General features: G+C 39.9%; 2 protein-coding genes across 2 annotated transcripts in view; one reads left to right on the forward strand and one right to left on the reverse strand.

Annotated features, from left to right (window-relative positions):
* Positions 1-1,153: 1,153 nt before the first annotated feature.
* Positions 1,154-14,738, forward strand: part of ccdc146 (coiled-coil domain containing 146) — a 58,260-nt gene continuing 44,675 nt past the window's right edge. Inside the window, exon 1 of the mRNA XM_023350471.1 lies at positions 1,154-1,270. Within this exon, the coding sequence (XP_023206239.1) occupies positions 1,229-1,270 (42 nt within the window). The 5' untranslated portion in view covers positions 1,154-1,228. The remainder of the gene's footprint in view (positions 1,271-14,738) is intronic.
* Positions 3,612-14,522, reverse strand: fgl2 (fibrinogen like 2). Its single transcript, XM_005799079.3, has 5 exons — positions 13,658-14,522; positions 12,808-13,012; positions 7,658-7,877; positions 5,377-5,547; positions 3,612-4,220 (listed from the first exon to the last, which is right to left on the reverse strand). The coding sequence occupies exons 1-5, from the start codon at positions 14,255-14,257 to the stop codon at positions 3,905-3,907; spliced, it is 1,512 nt and encodes a 503-aa protein (XP_005799136.1). The 5' UTR covers positions 14,258-14,522; the 3' UTR covers positions 3,612-3,904.

A 14,738-nucleotide genomic window follows, 5' to 3' on the forward strand; every position in this document is an offset into this window, starting at 1 on the left:
CTGATTATTTATCTCTGAGGATGGTTAGCCATTTGACATTTTCATTACCATTGTGTTCTATGATATTAAGACCAAAACATGACCTTAGGGGGCTACAAATCAAGTCAGATTTATCTGTATAGCACATGTCAGCAACAAGGCAGTTCAAAGTGCTTTACGTGATACGGACATATCACAACAAACAACAGAGAAACATTACAATAAAGAGAAGTAATGAAAAGCTGCTATTCAGATGAAAATGGATGTATTTTCACTCAAAGGAAACTCTAATCAAATAGGGTTTTTTTTTAGCATAGATTAAAAGGAATTCAGGTGTTTCAACAGTTGCAGTTTTCTGGAAGTTTGTTCCAGATTAGAGGGGCATAAATATTTAATCCTGCTGCTCCATGCTTGGTTCTCACTTGGGGTGTAAAGTAGATTTGAACCAAAAGACCTGATTGGTCTGGAAGTTTGATGCAATGACAAAAGATATTTAATGTTTCTTGGTGCCAGTGAATAACTGAATATAGACTAACACAAGTATTTTAAAGTCTATCCTCTGCGATTAAGAACTGGGCTAAAGGTTTCCTAGTTTTAGAGCCTAGTAAGTAGACGTATTGCTGCCATCTAGTGGACAACTACTGCAAATGGAAAAGGGTTCAGCAGTGCAAAGGAGAACTGCATAAAATGCATACGTAAAACTGAGATTTTTTATTCTTCCAGGAGCAGAAGACAAATATATATTTACACAGTAAAAATATGAATTAAAATGCAAATATTAATAAAATATACAATATATAGATCATATTTAAGTTGATAAAAAAAGGGGGTTAATGAATAGAGCAAACATGAGAATTTTATTTAGTTTTAATAATCATTAAATTTGTCACTTTCTTCAAATGGGGACGTACGCTAGGTAATTTTATATATATTTTTTCTACCAATGAGTACAGTAAATTAAATGAATTGCATAATTAAAGTATGTTTTCACGACTAAACAAATTGCCGCTTTCTGCACGTCACTATTTACCAATCTGTCTGGACGGGAAATACTGCTGTCGCATTTTATTATTTTTTTTCCAGCAATGCTCAGCGACGCGTGGGAGACGTGTGACGTCGTTGTTATGGTTACGACAACACACCATTTGGGTAAAGAAGAATCAGTGCAGACGAACTTTTTTTTTTTTTTCCAACTCTGCTACGCTTAACAATAGAATAGCAACAATATTTTGCTCCCGGAAAATCAACCATGGAAGACGAACCTGATTCATGTTTCCGGGTTCTGGATGAGGTAAAAGTTCGGTGGTTACGTGTTCATAGACCTTCCATTCGGTGTCAAGAGTAGAACGGAACATAATTTCCATTTTATTTCTAGAAAAAGGGAATCAGGACGTAATCCTTCATCTTTACCACAGCAGATTTCATGTTATTAAGACATATTATAAAAGAAATAGACCAAATGGAGAAGCTACGTGTGAAAAATTAAGTATACCTTCCTATGCGTCTGTCAGACTGATGATAATCAGCCAATCAGGCGGCTGATTGGAAACCAGGTGTCGCTAATTAGCTGCACGGCCAATGTGCCCTCCCTAAACGCAGGATTCTTCACTTTACGCAACATCAAATGGGAAACAAAGCAAATGGTAAGAACAATTTCTAAGCTCTAACTTATTTCTACAGTGAAAATTCTAATTCATGGGTAGAAAGCATTTAGATTGATTGAGTGGATGCCTGCAAATTTGCTCAAAAATAAGACTGTCTAGTACTTGGAAACACACAAGAGCTCCATTTCAGACTGCAGGCTTCAGCTGACATGTTAAATGCTTGCAGGGGTTTCAAACTCCAGCCCGCAAGGGCCGGTGTCCTGCAGATTTTAGATGTGCCACAGCTACAAAACACTGGAATGAAATGGCTTAGTTACCTAATGACCATAACTATTCAGGAACTATTATTCTATTCAGGTTTGGTGCAGCAGAGGCACATCTAAAAGTTGCAGGACAGCGGCCCTGGAGGACTGGAGTTTGACACCTGTGGAATGTGTCTTGTTTTTGCTTTTATACAATTTCTGTTGTGTAAAAGTTATATGAAAGGAAGCACGACTTTATGCTTCAAAAAGTGCTTCTTAATGAACCACATCATTTCTAGAATATTGACATTTGAAAGATGAGCAATAAAACTGACCACAAATTCTGTATATGATAAGGTGCTGTAGAGTCGAGAGGGAGGTTATCTGCTTGAGTGACATTTGGTTTCCAACAGGACAATAATCCCAAATAAAGCAAGAAGTTTGCAACAGAAAGTATAACAAAAGAAATTCAGGTGTTGCAATTGTCTAGTCATTGTCCAGACCCTAGCATGACAGAAATGCTATGATGGGATGTTTTATTAGAGCTGTGCAAAAAGAAACTTCAATGACCTGAACCAATGTTGTAAATAAGACCAGACTAAAAGTCCTTTTATGGCAGGGGAAAAGACTGAGTCATACAGAAAATAACTACTTAAAGTTCTTGCTTGTAATAGTGTTTGCACAAGTCATTGAATTAGGGGCATACTTAGTTTTACACACAATTCCTTTATGTTCATGTTTGTCTAGTAATCGGTGTGGTGTGAATAATAACAGTTAAACATTAGACTTCAATGGAACCCCATACCGATGCATAATGAAATACTTTCAAAACTTGTTTTTTGCCGTGACTGCATTTGATTCCCAGGCATTCTATCAAAATGACAAATATGGCAATGTAGTACACGCAAACCTTTTTTTTTTAATTATTAAAAAATGTAGATTTATTTTTGGCATGACAGATTAATATGACTAAAAAATATCAATGTGGTAGATGCACAAAGGTCCAAATACATGGATTTGCTTAGAACGATCACAAATATGCACAGTCAACAGTGTATAGACTTTGTACTGTATGATCAACCATACATATAATATAAAAGCTCTGTTACATCACAGAGTAAAATAAATACTGTACACATCAAACATGAACACTTCTTTAGTCCATCTTTGCCTTTCAGTGTGTATAAAATTGACTATATGGTGCTATACAGTTTTCTAACACTAGATAGCAGTATTGTACACAAGGTTGATGAGGAGAATCTCCAAAAGTTTAAAATGTGTCAACAATAAGAGCTGTACAGCGCACCAAGAGATAATGACAGGAAAATAATTGAAACTGTTAAGTGTCAAGAGCAATTTGTCAGATAGTCAGTAATCTAAGTTCTACCGCATACAAGTAGAACTATAGGGATACCTCAAAGGCCGCACATCTTCCCTGGCGAATTTCATAATGTTTAGGATAATGATGCATTACCACACTGCCCCAGTGTAATTAAACAGTCCCAGCAGGATGTCTTTTATGAGTAATTTCAGACACAAAACTCTGTCATAAGCTCCCTCACTCGAGTGGTCGTTGTTAATTATGAAATCATTTACAGCAGAGAAAATGATAGCTCATTAGTTTTTACTACTGGTATGTGCTGTGCTGTGCTGTGTCTCAGCAGGGATTATAGCACGATGCAGCAGGATGAAAGTGGGAGAAATGTCAGGGACCGGTGAAAAATTATTCACGTTAACGTCCCGTGGAATATTACAGCACCCTGAAGGAGGCTGGCCTTTACGCTGCTTTTTTTTTTTTTTTAATAGTCTGTCATTTTTCACAGATGATTTTCTTTTATTATTATTATTATTGTCATATTAATCCAACATTTCAAAGGCCACGCTCGCATACAGTAAAATGGGATGGCACAATATGATATTTCACAATGATTTTTGTTGGTACTGCAGTCAAACTTTCTTTACCACTTGTCTTTGTGTGTGTGTGTGTTTATGTAAGCATGTGTGAATGGCTACACAAAAAGGTGTGGGGTTTTGTGTTCTTGAATTTTCTCCTCCTTGTGTGAAGATTTGCCTGTCCTCTTAAGGAACATAGTTTTTGGGCCGTATCATCATCTTGACGGTCTTGAAGGCCTGCCTGTAGTTGGTGGGGTAGTACTCTGTTGTCATGTTGTGCCACGTTCCCCAGAAGATCCCGTTCCTGACGCCCTTGTACCTCTTGTGGTAGTACTTCCCGTTGAGGTTGGCAGACATGCAGGCATCGAACCACCAGCCAGAGCTGTAGTACGCACCGCAGTTTCCAGAGGGGTACATGTCATTGTCACGGTCGGGGGTGGAGAAGAACTTCTGGTCGTGGTTGAAGTGCCTGTTGAAACTGATGGCATTCCCAGCTGTTCCACTGTAAGAGAGGATAGGTGAAGGTATTATTAACTTCCCTTGTTATGAGAATGCTCTATATACAGTATATCACGTATAAAAGAAAATTGACTCTCTAATTCAAAGCCTTGAAATTTGGTCTCTGTCTCTTTAAAAACTCCTGCTATTTCTGAAATTCGACCTTCAGTAAATCATCCTAAGATCACTCCTTTACTACCCCTTTAACAATATTTTTTACCAGCGTTGCACTGAGAAGTAGATCGTATAATGCGCTCAGCAGATGTGCAGTTCCGCCAGGTGTTTGCTAATTGCTGCTGGCTAGTTTGAAGGAGCCGAGTAGGAGAGTCACAGGGGTGAGCTGCTCTGGAAAGTAAAAGCTCAAACGTTTAGAAACTGAAGCTCTGATGGAGCTGGACCTCGAATGCTAGGTTTACCCAGGCATTTCACACAGTTGATTAGTTGCCATGGGAGATTCAAAGATGTCTCAAACATGCATGACAGAATCAACGCAACACTCCAAGTATCTTTTTATGAGGGAACGATAGAACATGTTGCGCTCAAAAACGTTGACTGGATATTTGACCACTCTGCAGCAGAATTGGTTAATAGTACATTTTTCTTTAAGTTAGAAACCTCACCCTTTCTACTTCAGACACACTTCTGAGTATCAAGCATGATGGTGGTTGTGCCACCATATGGGACTGATGCATTACATAAAATGAGTTTTGCAATGAGCTAGGGCTACCTCCAAGTTTTTCCACTTCCCTCAACACAAGAAATTGTTGAAACTTTAATAAAATTGGGTATTCTAACAGGACAAAGAAGCCAAATTTAGATAAAACTGGCCCCTGGAATGGATAAAGTAAGCTACCAGTAACTTCTAAAATAACCACAACCGCTCTCTGGTTTAAACTATTGGACTGTTTAAAATCCAGATCTTGACCAAGGAACCATCTAATTTAAATTACCTCTACCAAGTCTCCCAAGACCAGTGGTCAAATATCCAGCTGCCTTTATACCTGATGCTTATACCTGATAATGACAAGTACATGTTTAAGAGCCCCCAAATTTATTACAATTATGCTTCTGTCGAGTGTAAACAAGCCTTTTGCCTGAAATATGAATCAGCAGTGTGGAGTCAGATGCGGCAGCAAACATACAAACAACAATACTCTTACCTGTACCCGCTGATGGAGAGTCGGTAACGCAAGTACTCATTAGCCACGTAGAATTGGTCATACTTTGCATATTCCCGGACATTCTCAAAGTCCTCCAGCTCAATGCGCAGAATCATGTCTTTGGCCTTTGTCAGCAGGTGAATGTGGTCATTGCCGAGCCAGAACTCGCTTCTGCCAGACAGATTAGCGAGGAACAGGAGAAAGGAAGGAAACCAAGAGTCAGGCATACAATATAAATGAGCTCAAATACTGGCACAGTTAGAAATTGCGTATATTTATTCAAACGAAATTAACTTATCTCCACAAATGAGAGACTGTGGGGATGGGAAGCAAAAGCAGTGAGGGGTGTGACAGATAAATGGATGAAAGAGGTTATTATTTTTTTAGTAGGAGGGAGTGCTGGAGCTGCAGGCATGGTTATCAAGAAGTTACCATGGTTATTTCTTAGAAAAAACAACAGGGAAGATAAAAAAGAATAAAGATATTGATCTGAAAGTTGAATCCAGATAAAGCAGAAGCCTGGTGCGCTTCTCACTATTCTCACTCTTTTCTATCTTTTCTAAACACCAACAGCCTTGTGTGCTAAATAATTGATTTTACTCTGAAAAGTTTGCAGCCTGTGGGGGGAGGGAAAAAAAGAAGAAGCAGATTTTGCGTGGGCAGAATCTTATTTTACATGTGAAAATCAATCGGTGTTAGTGAAAACAGGTGGCAAACAGTCTGCGATATTGAGAACAGGTGGGCTGCGCTATTGTTATGGCTTCGCAGAGCAGGCCGGGCATTTTAAGTTGAGGCTTGAGGGGCAAACTTCTTAACGTACGCACTCCTTTCCTGCAGTGTTGTCTGTAAGTAACCTGCAGATTCTGTGAGTACATCGCTTGCATTTAAATAATAAAGCTAACTCACGATGAAGGTTGTTGGATGTGGCGATGATTGCAAATAGACGTTTAATACAAAATACCCAAGCATTTTGCTATCCTATAAAAAGTAATTTAAAAATTGATTTGATATAGATGGATTGTTTTGCAATATAATTGTATATATACACAGTATATATACATAAAAAAACTAAGCATCCCCTTTTTGCACTTAGTAACTTCATAAATGGTTTGCTTTTAAAATCATTAATGTAAATACACATATACCACATTAACCTGGGCATTGATTGCAGCTGGTAAGTTGTATAGTTATCTTGTTACTAGAACACAGTTTAACTTTCAGGTCATTTGAACACAGCAAGTAGCCACCAGCACTTGTAACTATTTTGCTTTCTGAGTGGGTCCTGACGTCTTTTTTTTAAATTTTCACTTCATCCTATTTCTAGTATGTCTTTTAAAGCAAAGATTAAACATTTTTGGTCAGTTAGCTCTAAGTTACTGCTTACTTCCAACCAAGTTCTGTTGTGCACAAGGCATGTCAAGTTCTACCAGTGGTGCTTTCACAATTGAAAAGCCACTGCTGTAGAATAATCCAGTTAAACTGATCATTGTAAATATGTTTTGATTTGCTGGAATGCAGTCAAGACTCCAGGCATCACACATAGCGCAAGATGTGTGATGCCTCAAATGAGACATCACACAATGCTGATCGACTTTACAGGGTGGACACTGATTCATATTGACAATACACTGACAGTTGAGGTTTTTCTTTTCTTTTTTTTTTTTTTTTGCACTGTCTCCGCCACCTAATGTCACGCACATCAAAATCCATCACTGGCAGTTTCTGATCTTTAGTGCCAGAAGAATAGAAGAGTCAGTTTGCATAGAAAACATTGACTTCCTTGTGTATAATACAGTAAAGTGTTCTACATTGCAAGAAACCCCCATAGAACCAACCTCTTAACTGAATTTTTTTTCTCAATAATGACGCTGTCAGGATGGGATTTTCTGCACTGCCTGCATTCCAATATTAAAAGCGTACTCTAGTTTAGTGCCACAGTCGCCATAAAAGTGGGGAGTCAAGCTTCATAAAGCGCTGCATCCTACAAATCGTATAATGCTTTGCAGTTGCAGATTTTATTATATCCTCCATGCTGTTAAATTCGGAGGTTTATAGTCCAGATCTCTGTCAGGTTAAATTAACCTTGATGTAAATAGGGTTATTTCTCATTCCATACCTACGAGGTGTTTACTACAACACCACAGTCAGCATGCTGAAGAGCTGCACTATAACCTCTTGTGACCCTATTTGAGCTCTATCTTTTCCTGCGTATGAATTTAACAATGTGCCTAGCTGTTCTGTTTTTATGCATCTAAAAAAAACAAAAAAAAACACAACATACCTCAGGTTCCCAAACCCTTTCTTGTACTCAGCCCATGTGCGGTTGAAGCTGACGGATCCGTCCAGGCGCTGCTGTATGACAGTCCAGCCACCACCGAAGGACTCCATTTCACAGAAAACCTCAAATGTTCCATTGCGAGGGTCAGGGGTCACTCTGTAAACACCGTTCTTCCTCACCTCCAGGGCGTTATAGTCCGAGCAGTCCCGAGGGGCTACGATGACTGGTTGAAAAATTGAGAGAAAGCAAGTTTTTTACTGAATAGTAATATTCTCTACTAAAGCAAGGGACTGTAATAATCAGTCAGTGTCAGTCTTGAGTGAGTTACTCTGGGAAACTTCTGAAGCCATTTTCTACACATCTCCCTCTTTAACCTATAAGAACTGTATCATGAAAAACTATCGCTTTTAAATCTTGTTATACCTTGATAGTGGTAATTAGCATGTCTACTACACCACATTAGAGAAAACATGCAGTTGTAATGTTAATGTTGCAATGATTGTATTGATCATGATTGACCTACAGTATTTATTTCTAACTCTTCTTCCTTTTCATTCATTAGAATTTCCCCATCCCTTTCACCAAGTCTTGGCATCTTAGTCCCAATAAATCTAACTCTGTGGGCATCAAGGACAGTGAATCCAGGCAATAAGCCAAAAAAAAAATTGGCTTGAGTAATGTGGCCGTAGGGAACCTAAATAAATAAAACCCTACTAAAAATTGCATCCAAGCCGTTATTTGCGATTGTAATATCGTGCAAACTGATGTAGCCAATAAAGAATGTGATTTGACATATTGTGCAGTTCCAATATTTAAGTAATCTTGTCAATATTTGGATTAAAATGTTGTACCAAAAATCTAATTCTTATCCCCTGTCTCTTTTTTTCCCCCTGCCATTTCTTTTTATTGCTGGGTTTCCTGCTTTTTTTATTCTGCGCTGCACAGCAAGTCAAGAGTCCAACCTAAAAATATGAACTGAAAGGCCTGTGTCAGGCAGCATTTATGGACTGACGGGGACGGACGTGTCAAAAGTCGGGAAAGTGTGAAACTGGATTAGAAAAGCATACTTCCCTCTGAATTCATTCTGACTCTGGGTGAGCAGCATGTGGACCCCACTTGAGTTTCCATTGTTGATGCTGTTGACTCACTGCTGGGGCTGTTCGGCAGGATGGTGAATTAAAACTGACATAAACCTCAGGTAATGGGAGGGGAAGTCTAGACTGAATAATGTGTGTGTTGAGTAGAAGAAACGTGCTGTTTCCAGATGCTCAGAGACACGTCTACTTTATTCTCCTACTGCAATTCAGGAGGCACTTAAGCCGCAAAAGGTCTGCTGCTGGCGAGTCTCACTATGGAGAATGGTTTAAAAGCCAAGTGTGAGGTTAAATTGTACCCTTGTCACAGTAATGGCTCTGTCAGCACTTGGCATTTAAAGTATTGACCTGTAAATTTTTCCTCTGTCCTGTACACTTTGTGTCTAAGTGCAGTTTTTGAACTTCACTACTTCCTCCGGGTTTGTCCCCATCCATTTGACGCGGCAGCCAGTGTCCCTGGATGGACCAGGTAGTCTGGCACTGAGCCTTTAAGTCATTTAATTTTAGTATCAGTCATTTACTGATGTCTGAAAGACTGTCAAGTGTCGCTGATTGTTAAGTTAAATTAGAGGACAGCTGCTCTGAGTCATAGCAATAGGAGATGGCACTAATAATGTCTGCAACAACCAAAAGAAAACCCCAGCGCTCTCTGGTTGCTATGCGGTTTTGCTTCAAATTTGCTATACTTTATAAAAAACGGACCTCAATCTCCAGCTGAAGTCGACCCCTCATGTTAGTTTAAAACGTCAGATGATACCGGCCTGAGATTTAAAAATATAGTTCTGTTGTAAATGGGTTGTTGGTGATTAATTTTTACTTTTAAGCCTAAAAGAAAAGGCAACTTTAAAAACTTTAAAAACTTTTTAAAAAAAAGAAAGAAAAAAACTGTCAGACTTGATCATATGCTTTTGAGCATTACCGACATTAACAAGCTGATTTGTTTGCAGTCTTTGTCTTTCACTGACTTGCTTGGTATGTGAATGTAAGCTGATTTGTCTGACTGACTGACAAACTTATTAAAGACATTTAAACTGCTTAAAAAGCACATTGCCTGTTCAGACAAACTAATTTCTCATCATGAAAAATAAATATAAAAGCAAGACAGTTGGCCTTCTAAAGATGGGGAGGGTGGAAGAGACGTGTTTGTATTATGAAGTGGTGGCTTTTCCCCCCTTGAGGTCATTGTAAGATCAAAAAAAGAGCAAGAGTGTGTTCAGTTTGGATGGACTAAAACTCATCAAAGAGAAAACATCCAGTCATCACATTTGAAGAAAAGCACATTGTTGATTACTGAGTAATTGTGGCTTGACGCTTGAACTGCTATCAGCTTGCCTTGAGCATTACTTCCTTGCAGAAATATGCTTATCGGAATTGGCAGCTGAGATGAAAAGGAATGTTTACAGCACTCTGTCAAAATGCCTTTATTGCTCTTTTAGTATTGTTGGTCTGTGAAAAATTTGCCTAGACTTAAATGGCACTGTTGGTTTATGCAGTGACCATAGTAACTCCTCCATCATGTGTGGTGGATTACACACTCATTCCTGACGTAAGTATTGTTGTCACGTACTGATGTCAAACTGGTCATCTTAGGATGAAAGTTCAATGATCCAAACATAAAGTTTTTGCTGAAATGATCTAATTTGTAATTTTTTTCAATTAATTTGAAATGTTTACTTGCTCAATACTAGACAATTGAAAAGAAAAGAGATCTATTCACACACATTTGCCTTTACGAATGAGCGTTGTACCAAAAAAATGTTAAAAAGAAAAGCAAAAACGTTGTGGTTCATAAAAAAAAAACGGGTCATGTGTGTGAACATGAAAACTGTTGCCAGTATTTTACATTTTAAGATTAGTTTTTACCCATGTGAAAGATATTAGTGTTGCATCTATGCAATATATTTGGTAGCTCTGATCTGCGGTGCTCATACAGAATTTGGCAGGTCCAAATACATCCTTGGCAGCCTGGCTTAGCAGGTGATCAAGCTTTGTGTGATAAAGTATCAAATGCAAGGAAATATATTCATGTGTCAAGTAAATTCAAAGCTAAAGCCCAGTAGAACTTTATAATTGATGTACATGCAACGTTGTTTACTTGATTTAAAATATCTACATAAAACCAGATTTAGAAGTTAAGGTAAACTTCTAAGGTCTGGATTGTTCTCCTAAAACAAGAAAGGATATAAATATCTTAAAAATCTGAGTTCAGACGCAATTAAATATTTACCTAAGGCCGCGTTATGAAACGGCTCTCTCGTCAAAAGATGTTTTCCGATTTCTCTTGTACCAGCTGTTTTATGTCCTCTCTTCTTTTTGGATTGACATGAAGCAACATTAGGCAAACATCCTTAACCTGAGGAAGACTAACTTTCAATTTTTTTCAGCTCGTCGTGATGGATGGGTGTACAAAGACGAGTGTCGCTGGCTTGGCGAGCCATCCATGACTTGTGCAATGTCAGGAGAGCCGCCTCAACGACTGCTTGTGTTATTAGCAAGTCTTTTCTCTTTCTATGCAGCAAAGTGTAAGAACATGACTGCCAAAAGAAGAGAAGCAAGGGCAGAGACATGGTGAGGTGAACTGGAATGAAAATTTAAGAAGGTAGAAGTTTAATAATAAGCAACAGAGACAAAATATGAATTTGGAGCAAAGTTAGGAGATAGAGGCGAGAGAAGGAGACGCGATTCCCTTCACACCACTGTCCCAGCTAATCTTCTTAGAAATAGGCTCACATCTGTTTTCCACATGAAAGCCCCAATACAGTGTCACATCCATTCATGCAGCATCAGGATATTATTCACTTTGTTGTTTGCATTTCTGCTGTGCTCTCATGCAAGGAGTCTTACATCAATGTTACATCAATGCAAAGTGGGATGCATGTGGGGTTTAGCTAGGTTGTAGCTGCTATCAATAGATTTAAGAGAGACTATAATAAGATTTTACATTAAAAGCTTTTTTGAACTCTTTGAAATGTGAAGTCAAGTATGTTTCTCTTTTTTTTTTGGAGTTGCTCCATATGAAGGATAATGGAGGGTCAAAGCACTTGAATTAGTTATGTAAGAGCCAATGAAAATGCAGCTTTTTGTGCCTGGCTGTCATATTGCTTCGCTCTTGTTCATCATGATCAACTTGAAAGAATTTTGCTCGTTTAAAATAAAACCAAGATGGAATGCAGTGATGGATATTTCCAAGTCTAATCCAAAAATATCTCCTGCTAATTGCTTCAGAGAGGGTTTGTATGTCCTGTGGGAAAAATTTGAGTGTTTTCTGAATCTAGATTAGAATGGAAAAAGGTGCCAAATTATAGAAAATATTTGCATTTCCAGACTTTGACCTCTGCCCGTTTGTCTGCAAATTAGCCTTTTGCTAGAGGGCCTGTGGACAATTGTTTCTTTTAAATGTAACATCAAATGCACACACACACACATCTCAGAAGGAGATGAATAGTGGTCAGTCCTTAAACTTATGTGTTATAGTGTTAAAGCCTGACTTGTGTTGAACGGCCTATGAATATTTGAGTCTGAAATAGCATAGCTTGACCACACAAAAATGTGTAGGATCATTATTACCGCCTATTAAAATAGGGATGTTGTATGGGAACTTGTAGTGTAGATGTTTTCACTTCCCATTTCAGTAAAACTGAAGTCCTTGTAAGGTGGCGGCGATAGAGCAGAGTTTGTTTTTTCAAGTGATTGCAGGGTCCACTTTGGAGTGATTGGACTGCCACTGTGCCAGAAAATTCACCTCAACACAACCCAAAACTGCATGAGGAATGTCAGTGCTGAAGTTTACATCTGTGTTGAATTCGTGTAGCAGAAACAAAAAGTGGGGAGAGCTCTTAATCTTTCTCGCATTCGTTGCTAAACATGCATGGGAGGAGAACACAACGATAAGAACCCGTTTAAATGACAAAGACTGCTGCAACTGTTGTGCTGTGAAAAATACATCCATAAGGGTCTTGTGAATGTTATGCTACAAGAATAGCACAAATATTAGAGGATTAAAGGATTTTAATTATTTACATAATCACCCCCCAAGAATCCTGAAAGAAGACTGCTTACACTGGGGGCTGTTCTGTGCTGCGCACTGGGTAGTACAGCTGGAGCTCAGCTTGTTGACCACTCCGGTGATGTTCTCCACCCGTCTGTCCACCATAGCCTGCACGTTGTCAATGTTGAGCAGGTTTAGTCCCTCCAGTCTGCCCTGTAGAGCTGATATCTGGCTCCTGGCGTTGCGCAGGCTGGCCGACATCCTGTTCAATTTCACCTGAGGAAAAAAGGCCGAAAGCGGGAGTAAAGAAAATTGTTCTTGGCACTGACTACAAAGCAGGTGGATTATTATAGGCGCCAGCCAATGTGAATTTCGGAATGGGAATGGTGTCTGCGCGACGATTGGCAGTCTGCCAATGAGGCTGTGAGAATCAACAAGCTTGCCGCTCGGCTCCCAATTTTTGTCGCCGTATTGGCTGTTGTCTAATGCTGATTTCCCATCCATGTTTACAGTAGCAGGAATTTTCCCTGGTGGAATGGTGCCAGTAAAGACATTGCAGGTCTTTAAGCATCTGGTCTGTTTATGTTCCACTTGGGTGCATTTGACTGGGCAGATCTAAGGTGTTCCCAATGTTTTTACAGCTCATCTTTTGTCCATGTAATTTGGTAATTCTGTCTGAGCGTTAAAAACAGGACCAATCTCCTAGGCTTACTGAATGTGATCATATTTATGATGGAAGTACATGAAATGGTGCATTGCTGTCATTGCAGTGCTTGCATTGCCCTTACAAACTACGGGGGTTAGGGTAAACCCAAGCTGTCATATGTTACAAGTCAAATTTGTCACAGTGACATTTTGTATACGTTAAAGTAAAAAGCATACATCAATACATTTTTCATTTTGAAGACGTTTGCCTCTTACCTGCATCTCCTGCATACTGCTTGGGCTTGGAGTGATTTTCCCAAAATTGGAACCTTGCCCCAGTCTGGCACCGTCCAAAATGGCTCCAGGAACCATTCCATCTCCCCTCTCCTCTTGGCTGGACCCCCTCTGAAGATCCAGACCTGCGTCTTCTCCGGCATCCCCTTGAATGGGGATCTGTGTCTGTCCCTGGTCTGCTTGCTGATATCCAAAGACCCTATTGCTCCGTTCCCCATGGCATTCCTGGCACCCGCTTTTCAGCTTGTTCACCACCTCTTTGAGGCTCTGCAACTCCTTCATTGTCTTCTCCAGCAGCCTGAACTGCTTGGGCAGCTGAATAGTGAGCGGAGGCAAGGTGAGTTGGTAGGGGCATTCCTCGCTGTCCTCGCCTCCAGCTCCAGAGCTCCCACAGTGGCCAGAGGGTCGAAGTTTCACGGGGCAAGAGGTGGAGTGACCAGATTCAGATCCAAGACTGTAAGCTCCTCTGGCGTCCCAACGCTGGTGAGAGTTGACGGAGTACTCTGCTGCCAGGGTGGCTTGTGGCACCAAGGTGGCCATGAGCAGGAGAGCGGCACAAATGCAGAGCAATGTTGTCCTCATTTTAACAAGATTTGTAAAAGCAAAACAAGCCTGGAGGTTGACAAGAGTGGATGCAAGTGCCTCAAAAATCAACTTGCAGTTTGACGGAGTTGATTTTAGGTGAGCATTTGCCTGAAGATTCTGAGTAAAAAGCCTACAAGACCGCGCGTCCAGTATCTCACTGGCTTTGGTGCGTTGCTCTGTTTGTATCTTTCCGCGCGTTTGTGTGTGTATGAGTGCAGCCTGCAGGAGGAGGAGAGCGCAGGGGAACTGCTGCTGCCTCAGATAGCTGTGTCATTAATATCAGGACATGGGAGGGAGGGAGAGTTAGAGAGAGGGATGGGAGAGAGCGAGTGCTGAGTTTAGGAGGATGGGAGGGGCAGTACTATTGCGTATTACAAAACACTTTCCACAGCATTGAGAGAAAGTATAGAGATGGGGAAAGATTAGATTGGGGTGTGACATTGGGAAGGAGGGGCAGTAAAGAGGGTACACTGAGGGC

Source organism: Xiphophorus maculatus, chromosome 17 (assembly GCF_002775205.1).
Source record: "Xiphophorus maculatus strain JP 163 A chromosome 17, X_maculatus-5.0-male, whole genome shotgun sequence".
NCBI classification, from domain to species: domain Eukaryota; kingdom Metazoa; phylum Chordata; class Actinopteri; order Cyprinodontiformes; family Poeciliidae; genus Xiphophorus; species Xiphophorus maculatus.